Raw genomic sequence first — 23,033 nt, forward strand, 5'->3', positions numbered from 1 at the left:
GGAGAAAGGGAGAACGTGTCCAACTCGGATGCAGAATAGTGTCACATGAATATTCCTCTGATGTCTTGTATGTGCCCAGGGTCTCAGGTGATGGTCACTGCAGAAACACCTGGATGGAGAGATGATGTTTGTATGAGACACGACATGCACTGCTGGGGGCTGTTCTCATGGGTGGGACGTATTGGTCACTCTCCACACACTGACCAATGACATTTTGACTGTTCAGAGAGGTGAGGTAGGAACAACCTACTAACGCCCGATCCCCATTTTATGATTCTCCATGTGTCAGTAGTTCCTGCATGTTGTGAACCTGAACAGGCTCCAGCAGGAAACACAAGTAGGGATACTCATTATACGTCTTTGTTCATTCATGCCCAGGCTACAGATTCCCTGCTCTAGTAAGTTCCCAATTCACCTAGTTTCTAAAAATCTGACAGTGGGGAAATACCAACCCAAGACACGATCCAGGGTCGACTGTCACAACTGGAACACCGCTCAGGGCTAGGCCTGGGCATCATTGCTGGCAGCTCAAGGAACCAACTGGTGATGCAAAACCATGTGCAGCACAAACACTATTCATGTGCTATGGGAACCCGCATGGCCCCACAATATACCAACATAGAATCACAAATTCCTAGGGCTGGCAGAGGCCTCAGGAGTCATCAAGTCCAGTCCCCTGCCTAAAGCACGACTGACTCCAACTAAATCAACCCAGCCAGGGCTTTGTCAAGCCGAGACTTAAAAACCTCTAGGGATGGAGATTCCACCACATCATGAGGTAACCCATTCCAGCGCTTTCCTCATAGGGAAATAATTTTTCCTAACATCCAACGTAGGTCTTCCCAGCTGTAACCTGAGACCATTGTTCCTCGTTCTGCCATCCGTCACTACTGAGAACAGCCTCTCTCCAGTCTCTTTGGAACCTCCCTTCAGGAAGTTGAAGGCTGCTCTCAAATCCCCCCTCACTCTGCTCTTCTGCAGACTGAACAAGACCAAATCCCTCAGCCTCTCCTCACAGATCATGTGCTCCAACTCCCTAATCATTTTGGTTGCCCTCTACTTTACCCTCTCCAATAAATCCATGTCCTTTCTGTAGTGGGGCCTACAATACTGGACACAATACTCCAGGGCTGTGTCTAGACTGGCCAGTTTTTTCGGAAAATCAGCCACTTTTCTGGAAAAACTTGCCAGCTATCTACACTGGCCACTTGAATTTCCACAAAAGCACTGACTTCCTGCTGTAAGAAATCAGTGATTCTTGCGGAAATACTATGCTGCTCCCGTTTTGGCAAAAGTCCCTTTTGCGCAAAAGGGCCAGTGTAGACAGCTGAGATTTGTTTTGTGCAAAAAAGCCCCAATCGTGAAAATGGCGATCGGGGCTTTTTTGCGCAAAAGTGCGTCTAGATTGGTCACAGCCGCTTTTCCGCAAAAAGTGCTTTTGCGGAAAAGCGTCCGTGCCAATCTAGATGCTCTTTTCCGAAAATGCTTTTAACGGAAAACTTTTCCATTTAAAGCATTTCCGGAAAATCATGCCACTCTGTACGTAACCCAGATGTGGCCTCACCAGTGCCAAATAAAGGGGAATAATAATTTTTCTAGATCTGCTGGCAATGCTCCTCCTAATGCATCCTAATATGCCATTAGCCTTCTTGAGTACAAGGGCCCCCTGTTGGCTCATATCCAGCTTCTCACCCATGGTAATCCTCAGGTCTTTTTCTGTTGAATTGCTTCTCAGCCAGTTAGTCTCCAGCTTGTAACAATGTCTGGGATTCTTTTGTCCCAAGGGCAGGACTCTGTACTTGTCCTTGTTGAACCTCATCAGATTTCTTTTGGTCCAGTCCTCCAACTTGCCTAGGCCATTCTGGGACCTATCCCTGCCCTCCAGCATATCTACCTCTCCCCCTAGCTTAGTGTTATCCACAAACTTGCTGTCGCAGAGACAAACACCTACAGGATCTCTATCAGGTGTTCTTAAAAATTAAATAGAAACCCAGGGAAGTGAAGATGTAGCACTGAAATTGGAATTTTGTAACTAATAAATCAGTTGTAATAAATGGATGTTATAGCAAGAGGTTTGGATTAAACTTAAATACAAGATGTAGGTCTCAGACAGCCCAGGCAGCTTTGTTAACTTCTAGATCTCTTTGATCTTAGCATGTTAAAGTGAAGGGACGGAATATTGTAATACATAGTGGTGTTAGCGTTAGATAGGAAGAAGTTTAATGTTGAAAGACTTTGTCACTTTGTAAAAGTGACTACAAGTACCCCTTTGTTCCATGTTGCAATTCTGTACACGTATTGAAAGGGGTGTCTTGTATCGTTTTTCGGGTTCTGTCCTGTTAAGATCAAGACCAAGAAGAGCATCAGTCTGGACTGACACAAACCCAGCTCCTTCCTCACACCTGACCTATCTGGCTAATAGGTGAGGCCAAGCAACAGACTGGTAACTATTCCATCACCAGGGTATGTGTGTGTGGGTGTAAATGCATATGCTACATTGTTATATTGTCAATAAATGCAGTGCGTTCCCCTGAAAAAGATCCCGTGTGCTTGTAAAATAATCACAACTTATCATCACCTCCAGCCCCCAACTTAAACACATCCAGCGCATCGTTAACAATCTACAACTTAGCCTGGAAAATGACTCCTCACTCTCGCAGGCCGTGGGGGACAGGCCAATCCTCACCTACACACAGCCCCCTAACCTGAGACAAATTCTTTCCAGCAACCACAGAGCACACCTCCTTCATATTCACCCAGGAACCCTCCCCCGCAATCAACTCTGGCGCCACCCCTGTCAGTCTCTAGGACAAAGGATGAATGGACAAAAATTCGATATTTGAAATAGTAACACACAGAAACTGTTGGGGAACATTTTAACTTGCCCGGGAACTCGCTATTGGATCTCATTCCTCTACATTATTTCAAAGCAATTTCAAAACCCAAGTGGAGAGAGAAGCTGCAGAACTTGGTTTCATTTACAAGTCTGACACTTGGAATCAAGGTCGGAACAAAGACCTGACCTGAATAGGCCAGTACATTCCACACTCCAATGACATTGAAAGCTAAGCACTGGGTACCGACAGCCCTCTCTGTTAGCTTCATTTAGAATGGACATTCCAACTCACAAAGTTCTTTTCCCCATTTTTTCCATCTCCCTCCCATCCCCTCTCTTTCTCTCCTCTTTATTTGTACCCTGGACTCCTTGCTCCATTCATCTGAACAAGTGGACAAGTGGTAACAAGTTCACGATACCATCTAAATTTTTTGTGAGTCTCCTAGGTGCTGCAGGATTTTTCATTGTTGTTTTTTAAAAAAAATGTTCAGTTAGGGTATAGCTACACTGCACGGCCTCTGTCTGGAAATGGGTGACAGGGGAGGGATTACGTAAGGATTATTTGTTGCGTTCCCTCCCTCTGCACTGGTTAGGCCTCAGTTGGAGTATTGTGTCCAGTTCTGGGCACCGCATTTCAAGAAGGATGTGGAGAAATTGGAGAGGGTCCAGAGAAGAGAAACGAGAATGCTGAAAGGTCTAGAGAACATGACCTATGAGGGAAGGCTGAAAGAATTGGGTTTGTTGAGTTTAGAAAAGAGAAGATTGAGGGGGGACTTGAGAGCCGTTTTCAGGTATCTAAAAGGGTGTCATAAGAAGGAGGGAGAAAACTTGTTCATCTTGGCCTCTGGGGATAGAACAAGAAGCAATGGACTTAAACTGCAGCAAGGGAGGTTTAGTTTGGACATCAGGAAAAAGTTCCTAACTGTCAGGGTGGTCAAACACTGGAATAAATTGCCCAGGGAGGTTGTGGAATCCCCATCTCTGGAGATATTTAAGAGCAGGTTAGATAAATGTCTATCAGGGATGGTCTAGACAGTATTTGGTCCTGCCATGAGGGCAGGGGACTGGACTTGATAACCTCTCGAGATCCCTTCCAGTCCTAGTATTCTATGATTCTATGATCTGGCATTGGCCACTGTTGGCAGACATCACACTGGGCTAGATGGATCTTTGGTCTGACCCGGTCTGGACGTTCTTAAGTTCTCAGAGCTGATACCTGTGAGTGCCGAGAGGGACATATCTTGCCTGAGAATTCCCCGTCAGTAGCCGTATCACACGCCTCTCTCAGCCCAGCATCTGCAGCAGTTTCCCACGCCGAGAGCTGGCACAGGGCTGCGCACTGTTTATAACACAGCTCTGGGCCATCCCAGTGGGGTTGGCTCATCCTCTAGGGGAGAAGCAGCATCTGGATGTAAACAGGGTGGAGAACAGAGACTTTCTAGCCAGTGTCTCTCTCCATGTCTGGGGCTTCTGGGCTATTTATCCCGTGTTAGGAGAAAACAGCAATTAAAGAGCCTACCCACAGGGAGAGGAGAACTTGTGGGCTCTGGACTGATTCAGAGGAGTTGGCTGCTCTGCGGATTGGTGAATATTGTAAAATATTACTGACTACTAAGAAAATTGTAGATAATAACTAGGTCTCCGTAGGTCTTTAAATGCCCAGGCAGGATAGGCAGAGAGACAACCTACAGCTCTGGATTTGGATGACTGTGGAGCATGAAAACCCCTTTCTGCGGGTCCATGGGCTGTCACTTAGGGGCTGGAGATTCTCCTCAGTAACTAGCATCACCGTGGGCAGCACCTTTCCCTGCAGGATCTTCAAATCACCAAGCAAAGGAAAGTCACTCTGAGCCTCTCCCCTTTCTACAGACCGGGAAACTGAGGCACAGACTTGGTCAGGGTCACACAGAGGGTACGTCTGTACAGCAGTTATTTCAGAATAAGCTATTCTGGAATAGTTATTCTGAAATAGCTTATTTCAAAATAGCACATTTACATTGCAAGGATGCCCTAAGATTCGAGGCAGGCGCCCCTAATGTGGACATGCTATCTCCATTTAGAGTGTCAGGAGGAATAACTTAGAATGGCCCTGGTGAGGGGCTGTTTCGAAACAGCGGCAGTGGAGCGTCTACACACGCCTTCTTTCACAATAGGCATTATTCTTTGTAGAATGAGGTTTACAGAAGTCGGAATACACCATCTGTTATTTCGAAATAATGGAATTGCTGTGTACATGCTCACATAGTTATTTCGGTATAACTTTGCTGTGTAGACACACCCTGGCTTTGTCTAGACCGGCAACTTTTTCAGAAAAACTTTTTTTCAGAAAAACTTTTTTTCAAAAAAAGCTTTTGCAGAAAAACTTGCCCGCTGTCTACACTGGCCTCTTGAATTTGCGCAAGAACACTGATGAGCTCATGTAAGATTGTCAGTGTTCTTGCGCAAATACTATGCTGCTCCCACTCAGGAAAAAGCCCTCTTGCACAAATGCTTTTGCACAAGAGGGCCAGTGTCAACAGCTAAAAACTGTTTTGCACAAAAAAGCCCCGATGGCGAAAATGGCGATCGGGGCTTTCTTGCGCAAAACCGCGTCTAGATTCGCACGGATGCTTTTCCACAAAAAGTGCTTTTGTGCAAAAGTGTCCGTGCCAATCTAGATGCTCTTTTCCGCAAATGCTTTTAATGGAAAAATTTTCCGTTAAAAGCATTTGCAGAAAATCATGCCAGTTTTTCGAAAAAACTTCACCTGCGTCTAAACTACAGCCGCGTTCTTTCAAAATTAAATTGAAAGAACGCGGCTTTTCTTTTGACGGCGGTACTCCTCATTTCACGAGGAAGAACGCCTTTTTTAGAAAGTGCTCTTTCAAAAAAAGGCGTTCTTGAATGCAAACAGGGCTTTTTCGAAAGAGAGCATCCAGACTGCCAGGGTGCTCTCTTTCGAAAAAGCAGCTTGCTTTTTCGAAAGTACTGCTTGCAGTCTAGACGCTCTTTTTCGAAAGAGGCTTGCAGTCTAGATGTAGCCTGAGTGTCCTGGCTTCCCTGCAACCACCACGGTCTCACCATCGCGCCAGGAGCGCAATTGACGCCGGCTCTGTCAGGGGCTGCGTGTTGGGTGGGAAGAGAGGAGCCGGAGAATTTCAAGGAGAATCTTAGCGTTCCAGAACTAGCTGCAGTGTGTGAGCTCCCTGCTCTTGGGAGGGGGAATCCTGGGAACCCACTTCCCCTCCCACTCAGGGACCTGTCAGACCTGCCCCGGGTGGACGGTGCTTGGTTTCCCAGAGCTGGTATCCCTGCCTGCACACGTGGCTAATTGCTCTGGGTCTGTCAGCACTGGAATGGGACGGAACAGATTCCCCCGTCTCAGTCCCACAGGGGGGCTGTGCCCACCAGGGCACCCGTGAACAGCAGCGAGCACGGTTTGACCTTTGTGTGTAGCCAAAGCGAAGGGGGCGGGGCTAGGACCTGACATGGCCGGGTTAGTCTGCTGCGTAGTTGAGCATTACTTGTATAGTGGAAGCCTCCAGAAGCTCCGCTCCAGTGCAGGCCCCATGTGCTGGGCCCTTTGCAAACACCCAGCCTCGTCACCAAGGGGCAAATGTATACAAGACAAACGCACTGTGTGTAACGCACCACAAAGGGGGAGGAGGGAGGTATTAATAGCACTGAACAAAGGTGCACAGGCTGCACCTTAAAATAAGGGATAAGGGATCTTTCGGAAAAGGCTTTATCTTCCGAAAGATCCGCGTCTAGACTGGCGCTTTTTTCCGGAAAAGCTCCGTGCCGAAAAAAAGCAGCAGCCATTTTTATGCTAATGAAGCGGAGGAGATTTAAATCCCTGCTTCGTTAGCAATTGCGATACGTCTAATTTGCATCCCTTTTACGAAAAAGGGATGCAATCTAGATGTAGCCAATATGTCTAATTTTACACACACAAATGATACATATGTAAGCCAGGGCTGAATTACTGCGTGCTATCACCCAGCTAAAGGGAAAGAGCTGCTTTGGGGGTGGGTGTACTCACTCCAAGGCTATGTCTACACTCGCAGCTTCTTGCGCAAGTACAGCCGTTCTTGCGCAAGAATCTGCAGAACGTCCACCCTGCGCGCCTGCTCTTGCGCAAGGAAATTTACAGTACGGCGTGGAAAGAGAGGGCTTCTTACACGAGAGCTACGCTCTTTTTAACAGGGGTAAGCTCTCTTGCATAAGAGGGCAGTGTGGATGCTCGGCAAGGCTTGCACAAGAAACCCCTCTGGCTACAATGGCCACCAGAGCTTTCTTGCACAAGAGAGCATCCACACTGCCATGGGTGCAAAAGCACAGCTCGCACATGGCAGTGTGGACATTTTCTTGCACAAGGCTTCTTGCACAAGAACTCTTGCACAAGATGTTCTTGTGCAAGAAGCCACCAGTGTAGACACAACCCAGTTGTTTAGCTCTGCAAGATTATTAACTGTTAACTGTTGATATGTAAATACAGCTCATGCCAGGTGGGGGAAGGAATCCGAGGTGTGGTCATGTAAATCCAATTCAGCCAGGGCTGATGGAGGATCAGTGTTGGAATGGAATGTGCTGTATTGTAACTAATTTTGGCTGTTGTGGGGATCACAAATCATGCCACCACTAAATGTGGGAACTATAAATATGACACCATCATTGGTTGTAGGAGAGACCCCATCGTTGTAAGAGGTCTCAGAGGAACAAGCCTCCCCCCCTGCCAGAGTGGTGTGAACTGTGTTGGGGGGGAAGGGGCTTGAGCCAGCCTGCTTCATGCTTGCCAGGTGAGAGCTGTAAGACTGGCTCTACCTGCCCCTTTCACTTTGGTTTTAAGGACAGACCTAAACCAGACTTAAGGAGGAGTCTTTTTGCTAGTCCAGTGAAAGCTAGAATCTTTGCCCAGCCTAGGTGGTGGCTAAAGAGTTGAAAACACTAAAGCTATGTCTACACTGGTGCGATCTTGTGCCAGAGATATGCAAATGAGGCTAAGCATGGAATATTGCTGAGTCTCATTTGCATACCTAATGAGCCACCATTTTTGCAGAAGAGGATCTTGCACCCGAAGGAGCTGTCTACACTGCCCTGTCTTGCGCAAGAAAAACCCTCTTGTGCAATGCCGCTACGCTGATTATTTTCAGGAAGAGGGTTTTTCTTGTGCAAGAAGGGGCAGTGTAGACAGCTCCTTCTAGCGCAAGAGCCTCTTCCACAAAATGGTGGCTCATTAGATATGCAAATGAAGCTCGGCGATATTCCACGCTTAGCCTCATTTGCATATCTCTGGCGCAAGATCGCGCCAGTGTAGACATAACCTATGAACTGAAATCACTGGTTTGGCTGGCAGCCAGACCCATTGCAGCCAGCGGTGTGCCCAGTAGGAGCGGCGGCAGGCAGCTGGTGGGGACGACCGGCAGGCAGCCAGCAGAGCAGCTGGTGGGGACGACCGGTGGGCGGCCAGTAGGAGCCGTGGCATGAAGGTGGCATAGCCTCAGGCTCAAAGGCTGTGTCTACACTGGGCCACTTATTCCGGAAAATCAGCCGCTTTTCTGGAATAAGCTGCGAGCTGTCTACACTGGCCCCTTGAATTTCCGGAAAAGCACTGACGATCTACTGTAAGAAATCAGCTGCTTTTCCAGAAAAACTATGCTGATCCCGCTCGGGCAAAAGTCCTTTTTCCGGAAAACTGTTCGGGAAAAGGGCCAGTGTAGACAGCACAGTAGTGTTTTCCGGAAAAAAAGCCCCGATCACGAAAATGACGATCGGGGCTTTTCTGCGGAAAAGCACGTCTACATTGGCCACGGACGCTTTTCCAGAAAAGCATCCTGCCAATGTAGATGCTCTTTTTCCGGAAATACTTATAACGGAAAACTGGTCCATTTTAAGCATTTCTGGAAAATCATACCAGTGTAGACGTAGCCAAGGAGTAGAGTCATCAGGATGGTGTGTCAGGGTCTGCCCTGACTGGACAGAGCTGTAAGTGGAGTGTTTGACGTGGGATACGGAGAAAGTTTGGGTAAGTGAATGGAACCCTTACCTCGTTGGACTGGTGAGCCTGAGAGGCAAAAGACACTGCTCAATCCTTTTGAGCTGGGACAGTTACTCTTGGGGGAGGGGGCTACGAACTCTGTTTGTGGTATTTTCCCAAGATAATGTCATGTGACTTCTCACTCTCTTTCATTAAAAGTTTCTTTCTGACACTTTCTGCTTGCGAGCAGGGAAGCATTGCCTCTCAGAGGCACCCAGGGGTGTGAGAATTTCCCACGCTACTGAGTGGGAGCTCGAGCCGGTTCTGTGTGAGATGGACCCCTAGATGGGCCCCCTGGTTGCTGCCGGGCCTACCCAGAGGAAGGGTTATGCATACATTAGAGTAAGATAAACAGAACCAGCGGATCATGGCATGTAGATTGATGGGTTACACGAAATAATTTGCTCAAAGCACCTTTGAGTTGTGTATATTAATGTCCATGAGCCCATTTTCAAAAAGCATGGGGGGAGGGGGTGTCTGTCACTGATCCTGGTTGAATCTCATCAGATTTCGGTAGCTCTCTCCAGACCATCTCCCTTCCCTCCAGCGTATCTACCTCTCCCACGAAAGCGCTGAAGGTGCAAACCGACCCAGCATCTGGCTCCTTAACGAAGATGTTGAATAACACCAATCCCAGACCAACTCCTGTGGTGGTCCTCTGGATCCTGCCTGCCAGCTAGCCATGAAACAGTTGATCACTCGCTACCAAGACTGAGGTTTCTATCCACCTTACAGTCCTTTCATCCAGGTCATACTTCTGTAACTTGCCAGCAACAATACTGCGGGAGATTGTATCCAAACATTACTGTCCCTAAAGCCTTCATCAAGGATCTTCCCTTCCAAGGAGGAATGACATCGGCTGCCCACACTCACATTTCCAATCTGCTCCCGGGGCCCAGGGAATAACATTGTCACTCCACTCCAGCCAATGCTCTACTCAGCACAACATTCCTCCTAGAGGTCCCTGGATGGTTCATCCTCGTGGTTCCTTCTGCTGCTGACTATTTTGCTATTACATTTGGAGCCTTTGACTAAGTTTTCTTCACATTCTCTTTTGGCTTCCCTCATGTGATCCTCGTCGTTCGTTTGCCGGAGTCCATGCTTCTTTCCATTTTCCTCACTGAGATCTAACTTCCACTCTTGAGAGGTGCATTTTGTCTCTCACTGAGATCAGTGACAGTGGCACCTTTTGGGGTTCCCTCACAAAGTCAACGAGAATGGAATTTAAGTGTTGTTCCCCTTGGAGAAATTACATATTTTCACATAATTAGGATATGATCGAGAATTGTCGCTCCTCTTGTATGTTCAAAAATGAGCTGATCCATGTTAATGTCATGGAACAAGTCAAGAAGTTATCTTTGCATCCCGACCTGAGGTGACATGGACCCAGTCAATATGGGGATAGTTGAAAACCCCCCATTAACAGGGTTCAACAAATAATGCAATCTACTCGTCTGTGGTGAGTAGCTTGCAACCTGGAAAAGCCGGGTTCGGGTGATCTGCGCATGCGCAGAACGATCTGCACATGCGCAGATTGCCCGACAGCACGGCTGGTGAGTGGGGCTCGCCGCGGTTTGACGAGCCCTGCACATTAGTACTATTATTTTATAAGTTATCTTTTAGCTTTTCTAATCTCCCACAGAATTTCACTAACCTGATCACCATCCTGGCCATTTAGTCTATGATATAGCCCCCTCTACTAAAATCTTATGATTGGTGCAAGGAATTACTACCCACAGAGATTCTGTTGGACGGTTTAGTTCTTTTCAGATTTTAACTTCCATTAATTCTTTCAATATGGCTACGTCTAGACTGGCATGATTTTCCGCAAATGCTTTTAACGGAAAAGTTTTCTGTTAAAGGCATTTGCAGAAAAGAGTGTCTAGATTGGCATGGACACTTTTCCGCAAAAGCACTTTTTATGGAAAAGCATCCATGCCAATCTAGATGCACTTTTCTGCAAAAAAGCCCTGATCACCATTTTTGCGATCAGGGCTTTTTTGCGCAAAACAAATCCGAGCTGTCTACACTGGCCCTTTTGTGCAAAAGTTTTGCGCTAAAGGACTTTGGCCCAAACGGGAGCAGCATAGTATTTCCGCAAGAAGCACTGATTTCTTACAGTAGGAAGTCAGTGCTTTTGTGGAAATTCAGGCAGCCAGTGTAGACAGCTGGCAAGTTTTTCCGGAAAAGCGTCTGATTTTCTGGAAAAACTGGCCAGTCTAGACACAGCCTATGATTATAGTTGAAAACTTTCTTTATCCTCTTGCCCATTTCCCCACCATCACAACCTCTTCTCTCCTTCCAATAGATATTGTACCCTGGTATTCCTCTGTCTAATTGATTATCCTCAATCCACCAAGCTCAGTGTTGTCTATTTTAACAATACCATAATTGAAGAAGTGATTCTCTAGTTCACCCATCTCCTTCTTTAAACTTCTAGCATTTGTATATAAGCACTTTAAGAATAGTGACTTTTTTATCTGCCTGCCATTATGTGATAATATTGAATGGGATCGTTTTCTCTTTCCCAAATGCTTTCCACGTTCCTAATAAATCAAAACACTGCCACTCTATACTATTATCTCATAAACACATACTGATACTTTGCAGTTCCGCCAGTCTAGCTTGCTCTTCATGTTTGAGGGGAAGCATTTCTGAGAATGCTGCTATGGAGGTCCTGGACTTTAATCTATTACCTTGCAGCCTAAATCTGGCCTCCTGTGCCCCTCCTTGTCACTGATATCCGTGTGTATCATGGCCACCAACTCTTTCCCAGTAATGCACATATATCCGTCTAGATGTTGTAAGAGATCCACAATTTTTGCATCTGGCACACAAGTCACCAGTGGTTCTCCTGGTCATTGCAAACCCAACTATCTAGGATTCTGAGGATCGAATCCCCCATTGCCTGATTTTTTCATATTACTTGGAGTTCCATCCCCCACAGAGGTAAACTCAGCATGAGAGGATCCCATAACACCATCTCGAAAGAGTGTCCCAGCTGCTCCAATGTGACGTTCTCCTTCTCTGATTTTCCTTCTGCCTCTCCCAGATGTTGCCCTCCTAGCTTCTAAGCTGATCCCCTGCCCTGCCTCCTGAAATCTGGCTCAGGCCAAAGGGAACCCAGCCCATACCCACTGCAGCATTGGCAGTTTGGAGGATGAGAGTATAAAAATGGCAGAAAATTTGCGGGGGAAGAGGTAAAGGGATTCTAGAGGGAAGCAATGGGGCACGGAAAGGGGGCTCGGTACTCAGGTAACCAGCAATTAGAAACTGAAAAAACCCCATAAGTGAATGAGTTGAACACAGACCAATTGCTCGGTTTGTCCCACTGACTCAGCACGGTAAGGCCAGCAAAGACTTTAATGTCACTTTCACTCGCCAATTGGAATTTCAGAGAAGAGAGCCCAGCACTATGTCACCAACCAGCTCTTGTCTGATCTTAGTCTCAGACCGAGAGCAACAGGAGAAATCGTTAGATAATCTTTTGTGTAAAAAGCCGCATCAGCCTGTCCCGGATCTGTTTGGTCCTCACTCCATAGATGATGGGGTTTAGCATGGGGGGCATTAAGAGATATAAGTTGGAAATGAGAATGTGGAAATGCCGGGGAATGTTCCAGCCAATGCGATTCATGAAGGATATTAAAAGAACAGGGATATAGAAGGCTAAGATGGCACAGATATGGGAGCCGCAAGTCCCGAAAGTCTTGAGCCGGGCGTCCTTTGTGGGGAGGCGGAAGATGGCCCTGAGGATCTGAGTATAAGATAAAGCAATAAAAAACACATCCAGTCCCATCACACAAAGTAGCACAAAGAGGCCGTAGTAATTACTCACACGAATGTCAGCACAGGCCAGGCTCACAACGCCCATATGTGAGCAGTATGGCTCAGGAATGATGTTGGTTCTACAATATGGCCTCTGACTTGCCAGGAGAGGACAGGGTAATGGAATTATGAGACCACGCAGCAATACAGCCAGGCTGACCTTGGCTACAATGGAGTTTGTCAGGATGGTGGAATGTCTGAGGGGATCACAGATGGCCACATAGCGATCAAACGCCATGGCCATAAGTGTCCCAGACTCCATCGGTAAAGACCACTGAATGAAGAACATCTGGGTGAGACAAGCACTGAAGTCTATCTCTCTGGAATTGAACCAGAAAATACTCAGCATTTTAGGCACAATGGAGGTGGACAGGACCAGGTCGGCGACAGCCAGCATGCAGAGGAAATAGTACATGGGTTCATGGAGGCTCGGCTCCATCTTCACAATGAACAGGATGGTGAAGTTCCCCAACATCGCTATAGCGTATATGATGCAGAAGGGGATGGAGATCCAGACATGGGCCGTCTCCAGGCCAGGAATGCCCAGCAGGATGAAGGTGGAGGGGTTGGTGAAGTTGTTTCTGCTGGAATCTGACATGGAGAAAGGGAGAAAGTGTCCAACTCGGATGCAGAATAGTGTCACATGAATCTTCCTCTGATTTCTTGTATGTACTCAGGATGTCAGGTGATGGTCACAGCATACCTGGATGGAGAGACAATGTTCGTATGAGACATGACATGCACTGCTGGGGGCTGTTCTCATGGGTGGAGTGTATTGGTCACTCTCCACACACTGACCAATGACATTTTGACTGTTCAGAGAGGTGAGGTATGAACAACCTACTAACGCCCGTTCCACATTTTATGATTCTCCACTTGTTAATAGAGCTCATGTGTTGTGATTCAGGAAACCTGAATAGACTCCAGCAGGAAACGTAAGTGCAGATACTCATTATACATTTTTGTTCCTTAATGCCCAAGCTACAGAGTCTGTGCTCTACTATATTCCCAATTCACCCAGTTTCTAAAAATCTCAGAATTGGGAAAAGCCAAACCAAGACACGCACCGGGGCAAATGTCCCAGCCATAACATCCCTCAGGGAAAGGCTTTGACATCATTGCTGGCAGCTCAGTGGCAACAGCTCAATGTATAGCCGTGCCCAACACAAACACTGTTCAGTTGCCAAAGGAATTACATGGTCAGCACATTCCCTCTGTTTTGATCACCCAGTCACTCTGAAGGACAGAACAGATGGAAAATGGGTTTCCTTGTTGGGCTATGAGAACAGAGGAGGCTGCCATTTGCAGATGGATTGAAATGTCTGGGAATGTTTAGAGAAGAGACAAAAGTGCAGACATATGATAGAGACGAACAAAATAAAAGAATGGAACTGCTTATATTCCATGGAGAAACAGAGAAAAATTCCCAATCGAAAAACCAACAAATAGTTTTTGCGCAACTTGGAGTATAACAAAACATGTAGATGGTTTCATGAGTTTTCGTGAACACAACCCACTTCTTCAGATAACTGCAGGAAGGCATCTAGGATAGAAATAAATATCAGAGAGAGAGGATATGGGTAGCTAAAGAGAAGGGGAAAAACAGGAAACAATATTGTCAATTAGGGTATGTCTACACATGTACCCTATTTCGAAATAGGAATGCAAATGCAGCATTTCGAAATTGCAAATGAAGCCGGGATTTAAATATCCCACTCTTCATTTGCATAATCGTGTTATGGCGCTATTTTGAGTTAGCTCAATTTCGAATTAACAGTGTTGTGCAGAAGTGGTTATTTCAAGAGGAAACCCTTCTCTTGAAATAACCGTTTTTGCTCATACAATGAGGTTTAACAGTTATTTCGAGAGAAGGGTTATCTCTCGAAATAACCGCGTCTACACAGCGTCTGTTAATTCAAAATAACGCTAACTCGAAATAGAGCCATAACGCGGTTATGCAAATGAAACATGGGATATTTAAATCCCGGCTTCATTTGCAATTTTGAATTGTTGCATTTGCATCCCTGGGCACGTTAAAATGTTCCCCAACAGATTTCTGTGTGTTACCACTTTGAATATCTGATTTGTGTCCATTAATCTTTTGTCATAAAGGCTGTCCAGTTTAGCCAATATCCATGGCAGAGGGGCACTGCTGGCTCTTGATGGCATAGATCACATTGGTGGATGTATAGTTGTATGAGCTTCTGATTTGGTGGCTTATCAGGTTAGGTCCTGTGAGGGTGTCGCTTGTGTAGATGTGTGGATGGAGTTGGCATTGGAGCTGATTGCAAGGATAGCTTCCTGGGTTGAATATGCTGGAGGTGTGCTGTGTGGTGCCCGGAAAGAATTTGTTTCAGTTTTGGAGGTTGTCTGTAGGCGAGGATTGGCCTGTCCCCAAAGGCTGTGAGAGGGAGGGGTCATTTTCTTCCTAGGCTGTAGCAGAAGGCAATGCTAGACCTCAAAAACTGAGTTTCTATGTTGCATGTAATTGTTTGCTGACAATGTCAGCCCCTCCACATTTGCAGAAGGAATTGCTGCCTCCGTCTAAAGGAATATTTACAACACACTAGTGAACAACATGTTACATATAACTTCAGCCATGCAGAGCGCCATGCTATACGCAGCCACAAAACCAATTCTTACATTGTAATCAAGGAGGCTGACAAAGTGGGTGCTGTTGTCCTTGTGATCAGAACAGATGATGCACAGGAGGCTGCCAGACATCTCAGCAACACCAGATTCTACAGGCTTCCCTCCTCTGATGTCACTAAAGAATGGCAAAAAACCCTAAAGCACTTGCTCATGAAATTCTCTACTACAACTCAGGACCCAATCTACACAAACACACACCAGGAGTTTTCTATCTGCTACCTAAGATCCACAAACCTGTAAATCATTAACAATCTACAACCTAGCCTGGAAAATGACCACTTACTCTCACGGGTCTTGGTGGACAGGCCAATCCTTGTTTAAAGAGAGCCTTGAACCTGAAACAAATTCTTTCCAGTAACCGCACAGCACACCTCTAGCATACTCACCCAGGAACTTGCCTCTGCCATCAACTCAGTTGCCAAATCTGTCAGTCTCCATAGCTATGCCTAGACTTCATTCCTCTCTCAAAAGAGGAATGCAAATGAAGCAGATCAAAAATTCAAATGAAATGCAGATTTACAAATCTCACTCTTCATTTGCACAATCGCGTGTAAGCCCTTTTTTGAAAAAGGGTTTTTTTTTAAAAAAAACCCACAGACTAGACCGGGTTCTTCTGAAAAAAAAAATGCTGTTCGAAAGAACCTATATACCTCATTTTTTCAGGAGCAGGGATTCTTTCAATAAAGGATTTTTTTTCAAAAGAACCCCAACTAAACTGGGTTTTTTTTTTCAAAAAAATCCTTTTTTGAAAAAGTGCTGACACACCATTATGCAAATCAAACACGAGATTTGGAAATCCACGCTTCATTTAAATTTTTGATCTGCTTCATTTGCATTCCTCTTTCGAGAGAAGAATGCAGTCTTGATGTGCCCTGAGACAAAGGATTAATGCACACAAATCCGATATTTGAAATGGTAACAAACAGAGACCTGTTGGGGAACATTTTAACTTGTCCGGGAACTCACTAATGAATCTCATTCTTCTATATTATTTCAAAGCAATTTCAAAACCGAAGTGGAGAGAGAAGTTGCAGAACTTGGTTTCATTTATAAGTCTGACACCTGGAATCAAGGGCTGAACAAAGACCTGACTTGAATGGGCCAGTACATTCCACACCCTCATGACATCAATAGCTAAGCACCGGGAACTTACATTTCACTCTGTTAGGCCGTGTCCAGACTCAGGGGCTTTTTCGGGAAAAGTAGCCTTTTCCCGAAAAAACTTCCCCTGCGTCCAGACTCAAGCCGCGTTCTTTCGAAATTATTTCGAAAGAACGTGGCTTTTCTTTCGATGGCGGTAAACCTCATTTCATGAGGAAGAACGCCTTCTTTCAAAAGTTCCTCTTTCGAAAGAAGGCGTTCTTCAATGTAAAGAGGCCGTCTTCGAAAGAGAGCATCCAGACTCGCTGGGTGCTCTCTTTCGAAAAAGTGGATTTCTCTTTCGAAAGATCCGCCTGCAGTCTAGACGCGATCTTTCGAAAGAGGCTCTTTCGAAAGATGCTTTCGAAAGAGCCTCTTTCAAAAAAAGCCTGCAGTCTAGACATAGCCTTAGTCTCACTCTGTTAGTCTCTAACTGACAATATTTTTTCCTATTTTTTCCCAGCTCTCTCTTCATCCCATTTTCTTCTCTGCTATCTGTACCCTGGACCCCTTGCTACATTCAGCTGTGGGTTGTTCCCACAAAAACTCATGATACCATCTACATTTTTTGTTAGTCTCCTAGGAGTTGCAGGATTTTTCATTGTTTTCTTAAGTTAACGTATGTCTTCATTGCATGACAATTTCGCAATACCAGAATATCCTGAATAGCTATCCCATTTCTATGCAGCAAACCTCTTATTTCAGGCTTGCTATTCTGACATCCCGATAGACCTCATTCTATGAGGAGTAAGGGATGTTTTGGAATAGCGCTTGATTTCAAAACTTCGCACTGTATAGACAGCACCAAAATAAACTATTTTGAAATAGTATAGATATAAGATACACAGTTTGTGCAGCTTAAATTGAAGATCTTATTTTGAGCTATGGTGCAGTGTAGACACACTCTTACAAACTACCATTTTTACTGGTCTGCGACTTTTAATTCCCAACCAATAACATGTAAATATATTTAGAGAGTCAAAGGGCTGATACCGCAAAGCTGAGGAAAATTATCACCAATACTGATTGGGAGGGAAAACTTAGAGGCTACATCTAGACTGGCATGATTTTCTGCAAATGCTTTTAACGGAAAAGTAGAATGTTAGGAATCATTAAAAAAGGGAGAGCGAATAAGACAGAGAATATTTTATTGCCTCTATATAAAACCATGGTACGTCCACATTTGGAATACTGCATACAGTTGTGGTGGCCTTGTCTCAAAAAAGTCATATTGGCATTGGAAATGGTTCAGAAAAGGGCAACAGAAATGATGAGGGGTTTTGAACGGGTCCCATACAAAGGGAGATTAAAAAGACTCGGACTTTTCAGATTAGAAAAGAGGAGACTAAGGGGGGATATGATAGAGGTCTATAAAATCAGGACCGGTGTGGAAAGAGTGACTAAGGAAAAGTTATTTATTTATTTCCACAATATAAAAACTAGAGTTCACCAAATGAAATTAATAGGCAGCAGGTTTAAAACAAAACAGAAAAAGGCGCACAATGCACAGTCAACCTGTGGAACTCCTTTCCAGAGGAAGTGGTGAAGGCTAGGACTTTAACAGGGTTTGAAAAAGAGCTAGATAGATTCATGGAGGTTAGGCCCATCAATGGTTGTTAGCCAGGATGGGTAGGAATGGTGTCCCCAGCCTCTTTGTCTAGAAATCGGTGACAGGGGAGGGATTACGTGAGGATTACCTGTTGGGTTCCCTCTCTCTGGTGCATCTGGTATTGGCCACTGCCGGCAGACAGGATGCTGGGCTGGATGGACCTTTAGCCTGACCCAGTCTGGCCGTTCTTATGTTCTTAGAGATGGTACCTGTGAGTTCATAGAGTGAAGGGTCTTCCCTGGGAATTCCCCTCAGGCAGCCGTGTCACATGCCTCTCTCAGCCCAGCACCTGCAGTGGCATCCCACGCCGAGAGCCGGCACAGGGCTGTGCACAGTTTATAATTCAGCTCTGGGCCGTCCCAGTGGGGTTCACTCAGCCTCTAAGGGAGAAGTGGCATCTGGATGCAAACAGGCTGGAGAACAGAGACTTTCTGGCCAGTGACTCTGCCGTGACTCTTTCGTGTCTGGGCTCTTTATCCAGCTTAAGGAGTAAACAGCAATTAAGGGCCCTTCCCAAAGGGAGAGGAGAACTCCTGGGCTCTGGGCTGAGTCTGAGGAATTGGCTTCTGTGTGTTTGTGTACTTTGTAAAAATATTGCTGACCACTAATAAAACTGTGGATAATACATAAGTCTCCACAGGCCCTTGTACCCTGCAGCGGCAGGCTAGGTAGAAAGTGAACGTACAGATCTGGAGACAGATCACTGTGGGGAATGAAAACCACATTCTGTAGGTACACGGGCCATCAGGAAGTGACCAGAGAAGAGTGACTCTCCTCAGTAACCAGCATGACACTGGGCATCACCTTTCTCTGCAGGATCTTCAAATCACGGAGCAAAGGAAAGTCACTCTGAGCCTCTCCCCTTTATAAAAACAGGGAAACTGCTCCACCAACTTGTTCAGGGGCACATAGAGATTGAGTGGCAGGATGACAGACAGATCCAGGCGTCCTCACTTCCCTGAACCACAGTCTTGTTGTGGCTCCAAGGGGGAAGTTGACCCCAGCTTTGGCAGGGGCTGTGTGTTGGTGGGAAGCCGAGGAGTGGCTGGAGCAAGGAACCTGAGCCTTCTTTCAAGGGCAATCTTAGCTTTCCAGAACTAGCTGGAGTCGAGTGGGAGGGCAAATCCTGAATGAGACAGAATAGGCTGCTCTGGGCCTGCTATAAACCCTGGTTAGACGACGGGACCTGACCCCTAAGTGTGCCTCTCTCGGCACAGTGTAAACCACCAGTTTGGGAATCTTGAGTGACAACACCTTGGGTATTTGACTCCAGTTTTGTCCTGTATTTTATTGCATCATCGGCATCTCTGGGTACGAAGAGGAACCTGGTTTCCAGCTCTGATGAAAGCCCCACGGGAGCTGTGATCATGAGCCTTGTCCTAACTCGGGTAGTGTCATTAGCTGTACTGAGAGCAACTTTGCCAGTTGGCTTGGCCAGTCATTCACGCTATGAGCCAATTATCCAAACAGTCATCTGCTCCTTAGAAACATCTTCCTGACACATCTCTGGAAAGGCCCTTACATCACCCACCTGAACCAACCAAACAAACAAATCCAGCCTTTTGGACATAGCTTGACCTGGAACTGGCAGTCTCCAGCCTCCCTCTTTCTAGAGGAAGGGTAGGTTGTCCTCCCTTCTCCCTCCTTATCACCGGCCCCTGATCTACTTGAGTCAAATGTGACCTTCTCCCAAAGAATCACTCCTTCGGGCTGGTGTACCTCTGTGCCGAGAATGCAACCTACAGCCTTGGCACCTAGGTTTCAGAGATGGTAGATTGTCCCAGATGTAGGCTCCACAGGCACTTGAATCCATTGGGGTTTCCTGACATTTGTTGGTTTACACACATTCATAGAAAAATGGATGGTTATGATTAGAAGAGAGCAGGGGTTTCCTGATACTCATCAGTTCGCATAGAATCGTAGAACCATGGACAGTTAAGGTGAGAAGAGAACTCAGGGGCCATCCAGGCCAACCCCCTGCTCAAAGCAGAACCAACCCCAACTAACTCATCCCAGCCAGGGCTCTCTCAAACTTGGGATTAGAAACCCCTGAAGGTGGAGAGTCCACCACCTCCCTGGGCTGAATCCAAGCTAGACCTTCCCCACTCCAACTTGAGACCCTTGCTTCTTGTTCTGTCATCTGCCAGCACTGAGAAAAACCGCTCTCCATCCTCCATCAGGTCGCCAAAGGCTGCTGTCAAATACACCTCATTGGTCTCTTCCATAGATTAAACGAGTCCAGTTCCCTCACCCTCTCCTCATAATTCATGTTTTCCAGCATCATATTTTTGCCTTCCCTCAATACGCTGACAAAGCTCCTCCTAATGTAGCCCAATGTATCATTAGCCTTCTTGGCGACAAGAGCAGTGTTGACTCATACCCAGTTTTTCATCTACTATAATTCTCAAGTTCTTTTGTGCAGATCTACTGCTTAGCTTGTCCATACCCAGCCTCTAACAGGACCTGGCATTCTTCTGTCCTAGGTGTAAGACTGTGCACTGGTCCTTGTAGAATCGCATCAGATTCATGTAGCGCACTCCAGACTGTCTCCCTGTTCTCCAGCGTATCTACCTCTCCCCAAATCTGTGTCATCTACAAACTTATTGAAGGTGCAAACCGACACATCATCCAGATCCTGATTGAAGATCTTGAATGAAAACCAGATCCTGACCACCACTCGGGCACTCTGCTGGATCCTGCCTGCCAACTAGTCATCAAACAATTGGTCACCGCTCCCCACTGAGACCGAGGTTTCTATCCACCTTACAGTCCATTCATCCAGGCCATACTTCTGTAACTTGATGGCAACAATACTGTGGGAGATTGTATCAAAGCTTTATTGTTCCTAAAGCCTTCATCAAGGATCTTCCCTTTCAGGGAGGAAGGACAGTCTTATATCTGCTGCCCACTCTCACATTTCCAATCTGTCCCCAGGGCCAGGAAATGACTCTGTCACTCCACTTCAGCCAATTGTCTACTCAGCACAACATTCCTCCTAGAGGTCCCTGGATGGTTCATCCTCACGGTTCCTTCTCCTGCTGACTTTTTGATGTTATATTTTGGGTCTCTGATTAAGTGTTCTTCACATTCTCTTTTTGCCTCCCTCATGTGACCCTCATCCTTCATTTCCCCAAGTTCCCAAGTCTTTCCTTTTTCCTCCCTGGGATCTAACTTCCACTCTTGCGAGGTGCATTTTTGTCTCTCTCTGATTCTTTTATTTTGGTGATCTGTGACAGTGGCAAGTTTGGAGTTCTCTAGCAATGTCAATGACAATGTAATTTAAGTGTTCTTCCTCTTGAAAAATAGTGCCACATAATTAGGATACGATCCAGCATTACCTTTCCTCTTGTGTGTTCAGGGACTAGCTGATCCGAAATCAGTCATGGAAGGAGTCAAGAAACTATCTTTGCATCCCGACCTGAGGTGATATGGACCCAGTCAATGTGGGGATCGTTGAAAACCCTCATTGGTATTTTTTTTTATATTTTACCTTCTACCTTCTCTAATCTCCCACAGAATTTCACTATCCCGATCACCACCTTGGCCACTTGGTCTATTATACTACCCACACAGATTCTATTAGACAGTTTATCTCTTTTCAGATTTTTACTTCTTTTAATTCTATCAATATTGGTATAGTTGAAAACTTTCTCTCACCTTTAGTCCCATTTCCCTGTCTTCACAACCTCTTCTGTTCTTCCAAGGGATATTTTACCCTGTTATTCCTCTAATTATGCTCAGTCCACCAAGTTCAGTGTTGCCTATTTTATCAATATCTGAATAGGGGGTTCTCTAGTTCATCCATGTCCTTGTTTAAACTTCTAGCATTTGTATATAAGCACTTTAAAAACTGTCATTTTTTTACCTGAAATAATGCAATAATGTTAATTGGGATAATATTGAATATGATCATTCGATTATTTATGCAATAATATTGAATGGGACCTTTATTTTCATTTCTGAAATTCTTCCCATGTTCCTAATGAATCTAAACCGCACCACTCCCTACTGTTATCTCATGAACACACATTGATAAATTGCAGTTCCACCTGTCTATCTCATTCTTCATGTCTGAGGGAAGCATTTCTGAGAATGCTGCTATAGAGGTTCTAGACTTCAAGCTCTTACTTAGCAGCCTTAATCTGGCCTCCTGTGCTCCCTATGTCATTGATTTCTGGATGTATCGTGGCCACCAGCTCTTCCCCAGTAATGCATATGTCTATCAAGATGTTGCAGGAAATCCACAATTTTTTCAACTGGCACACAAGTCACCATTAGTCCTCCTGATCATCACACACCCAACTATCCAGGTTTCTGATGATCAAATACCCCATTTTTTGTTTTTTTTCATGTTAAGTGGAGTTCCATCCCCGCAGAGGTAGTCTCAGTATGAGAGGATCCCATGACACCATCTCAAAGGAGTGTCCCAGTTGCTCCAATGTGACATTCTCCTTCCCTGCTTCTCCTTCTGCCTCTCCCAGCTGTTGTCCTCCCAGCTTCTAAGCTGATCCCCTGTCCTGACTCTCAACAGCTGACTCAGGCCAAAGGGTGTTATGGATTCCAGGAGGGAGATACTGAAAAATGAAAGAAAAAAACCCTCATTCTTCATGGCTTTGTAATAGTGTCTGGGCTCAGAGGCTGTATGAAGCACAGTCTTGCCTTTCTCTAACACAACCCTGATCCCAACCCTCAACTGGGGTTGTACATGCTTCCTGGCTTCCCTCTCTGCTCCAGCCCAGCCTGTTGGCTCCAGTGCTGCATCCTCCCTGCCCTTAAGCCAGGCTCCTGGTCAGACTGCAGCAGCTCTTGTCCCAGGCATGGAGCAGACGGAAGTAAGATGACTGGATACAGACGTGGAGGTGGTTCAATGAGAGATGGGGGTCAGCAGTGAAGAGTGAGCAAGAGAGTTGGCATTTTGAGGGATGGGGGTAAAGGTGAAGGGACTCTGGAGGGAA

At 45.9% G+C, this 23,033-nt stretch overlaps 1 protein-coding gene across 1 annotated transcript; it reads right to left on the reverse strand.

Moving 5' to 3' along the window:
- Window positions 1-12,269: 12,269 nt before the first annotated feature.
- LOC142827565 (olfactory receptor 52E2-like) lies at window positions 12,270-13,342 on the reverse strand. Its single transcript, XM_075923148.1, has one exon. It carries the CDS (start codon window positions 13,273-13,275, stop codon window positions 12,328-12,330), a length of 948 nt encoding a protein of 315 aa, XP_075779263.1. The 5' UTR covers window positions 13,276-13,342; the 3' UTR covers window positions 12,270-12,327.
- Window positions 13,343-23,033: the final 9,691 nt, after the last annotated feature.

This window comes from Pelodiscus sinensis, chromosome 1 (genome assembly GCF_052426305.1).
Source record: "Pelodiscus sinensis isolate ZL-2025 chromosome 1, ASM5242630v1, whole genome shotgun sequence".
In the NCBI taxonomy this organism is placed as follows: domain Eukaryota; kingdom Metazoa; phylum Chordata; order Testudines; family Trionychidae; genus Pelodiscus; species Pelodiscus sinensis.

What these genes read in the sequence shown, in the direction of transcription:
- LOC142827565 (XM_075923148.1), bottom strand. Translation starts at nt 13,275, where the DNA reads ATGTCAGATTCCAGCAGAAACAACTTCACCAACCCCTCCACCTTCATC.